Source organism: Ipomoea triloba, chromosome 12, assembly GCF_003576645.1.
Source record: "Ipomoea triloba cultivar NCNSP0323 chromosome 12, ASM357664v1".
Classification (NCBI taxonomy): domain Eukaryota; kingdom Viridiplantae; phylum Streptophyta; class Magnoliopsida; order Solanales; family Convolvulaceae; genus Ipomoea; species Ipomoea triloba.
In genome coordinates, this window is record NC_044927.1 from 1,123 (window position 1) to 3,662 (window position 2,540).

General features: G+C 40.7%; 1 protein-coding gene across 1 annotated transcript in view; it reads left to right on the forward strand.

The window, feature by feature from the left end:
* Positions 1-357: 357 nt before the first annotated feature.
* Positions 358-2,540, forward strand: part of LOC116000113 (vicilin-like seed storage protein At2g18540) — a 6,696-nt gene continuing 4,513 nt past the window's right edge. The window contains exons 1-5 of the mRNA XM_031240140.1: positions 358-551; positions 785-1,048; positions 1,264-1,439; positions 1,547-1,630; positions 2,065-2,361. Of these exons, the coding sequence (XP_031096000.1) occupies positions 458-551; positions 785-1,048; positions 1,264-1,439; positions 1,547-1,630; positions 2,065-2,361 (915 nt within the window). The 5' untranslated portion in view covers positions 358-457. The remainder of the gene's footprint in view (positions 552-784; positions 1,049-1,263; positions 1,440-1,546; positions 1,631-2,064; positions 2,362-2,540) is intronic.

The following is a 2,540-nucleotide window of genomic DNA, read 5'->3' on the forward strand; positions in this document are numbered from 1 at the left end:
TTCCAGTGAAATTATCTATTGATCTTAATTTATAACTTATAAACAAACTAAGGGTGTGTTTGGTTGGTGGGTTTAGGCATAAGGAATGGGTATCAAAGTAATTGTTTGTGTTTGGTTGATAGGTTTTGTGAATGCTACTATGAGTTTGGAATACCACATTAATGAGAAAACTCATACCCTTATTAAATAAGGGTTTATCTCGCTTCCTCTTTTCTTCCCCAACTATTAATAATCATTCCCATTCCATCCAACTACCAAACATGCTAAATACTTTCACCGAAATCCATTACCATTACCAAGTATTTAATACACATTTCGATTCCGATTCTGATTCCCATGTGCGAACCAAACGCACCCTAAATTGTTCTTTATCACGTAGGATGGCAATTAAGACATATTTTACCCCTAGAATACCTCCAAATAATAAACTACTCCATGATATAATTTATCATTCTCGATGATCAGATCCACAGTAGAGTATAATTTGTCATCCTCAGCTCGCACTAGAAGCCGAAAGATAGAAGGGAAAAGGAAAGTGTCAAACAAAGAAAGTAAGAAACGGCAACGTATGGCGGGTTAATCGGTGATTCATGCGTGGCACTTGCATGCATCTCCGTCGCCATGCAAATGCCACGTACCTCAAAACCCTCTACAAATCTCCATCTTCTTCGTCACACTCCATCTACACCTCACTACTCTTTTATGTGGAAAAAAAAAAAAAAATTGAAAGCCATGGCAACAAAGAAAAGCTCCGTCTTGATCTTCTTCATCTGTATTGTTGCAGCATTGATCGTGTCATTGAGTGCAGTGAAAGAGGCGGAGGAGGAGGAGGAGAGGCAGGCGGGATGCCCAACCCCGTGGCCGTACTTGGTGAAGAAAGGAGAAAGAAAGACGACGGTTAAGACGGAGAACGGGGAGGTTTCCACCGTGAGAATCAGCGACGGGATAGCCAACGGCTGGTATCACATCGAGTTCATCACGTTGGAGCCAAACTCCGTCTTCCTCCCTGTTCTTCTGCAATCAGACATGGTGTTCTATGTCCACACAGGTTCATATTCATTCTTTTCTATTCTAATTAACACGTAATGTTGAGCATATATATAATATATAAACATAAATGTGCAATCTAATTATCAGCTTGAGATGGAGTACTCATACCGGTCATAAGTTTGAATTTCTGCGTCACCCGATAAACAAAAAGAGACTGTTGCTTACGTACAGTTGAAAGCTAAGGTAGATTTGAATTGTAAATTGTGTTTGCAGGAAGTGGGTGGATTAGTTGGACGGATGACGATAAAACAAAGAAAGTTGAATTGAGAGGAGGAGATATCTACAGGCTGCGCCCTGGGACTCTGTTCTATATAGAAAGCAGCTTAGAGATGGAGCGCCAGAAACTAAGAATCAATGCCCTCTTCGCCAATGCAGAAACTGATTTGCATGTATATAATGCATCTTCTGGTTTCTTCGATCCCATATATGAACATTTCTGATAAAATAAAAATGCACTTTTCTGATCTGTGTTTCATTATATATATTCAATTCTCAGGAACCTGCAGCAACTGGGCCGTACACCAGTATACGCAATCTGATTCTTGGCTTTGACAGGACTGTCCTGGAAGCAGCATTTGGCGTAAGTACATACAAGTTTAAGTTTATATATAGTACTGTGTGAGAGTTGGGTTTAGGGCTTGTTGTGGACACCTATATGGTCCTCTCCTCTCACAATCATATCGGATTTATCCATCCTGAAATTATCTTTTCACAATGTGGAATGTCCTTGTGGGCACCTGAGTCCTTCCACCTATCTACGACCCATTCACTATCCGGCAGACTTGTTGGGCTAGGATATGGGTCATAGAGTAAGGGAGTTAGGATATGAGTCCTAGAGTAAAGGAATTTTCCACCTAATTTGGGATGATTGAGTCACTATGATTTATTCTTCCACCTCACCCTACTATGGTGTTATGGTGTGGGGTCCTGGGTTAGGAAATTTTGTCTTTTGGGTAAGTTTTATAGTATTGTACAACAGATTTGTGGTGAAAATTTTTTGTGTTGTGATTCCAGATTTCTGGGGAGCCTATTGAAGAACTGGTGAGCAGTCCAGATCCTGGAGCGATAGTTCATGGATTTTCAAATGAGAAGAAGACTACAGTGGTGGTGTTTGAATTCATGAAAGCCATTTTCGGTAGCAGTAACATATTCCAGAGCCAAAGCAACAAGAAGAAGACGAAAACGTACAATGTTTTCTCCCACGATCCGGATTTCGAGAACTGCAACGGGTGGAGCACGGTAGTATCCAAGAAACAGCTGTCTGCGTTGAAGGACCTTGACGTTAGCGTTTTCATGGTTAACTTAGCCAAGGTCAGTTACTATACAGACACCAAAGTTTTAGGGTGCGTTTGGTTCGCACATGGGAATCGGAATCGGAATGGGTATCAAATACTTGGTAAGGGTAATGGGTTTTGGTGAAAGTATTTAGAATGTTTGGTAGTTGGGTGGAATGGGAATGATTATTAATAGTTGGGGAAAAAATGATGAAG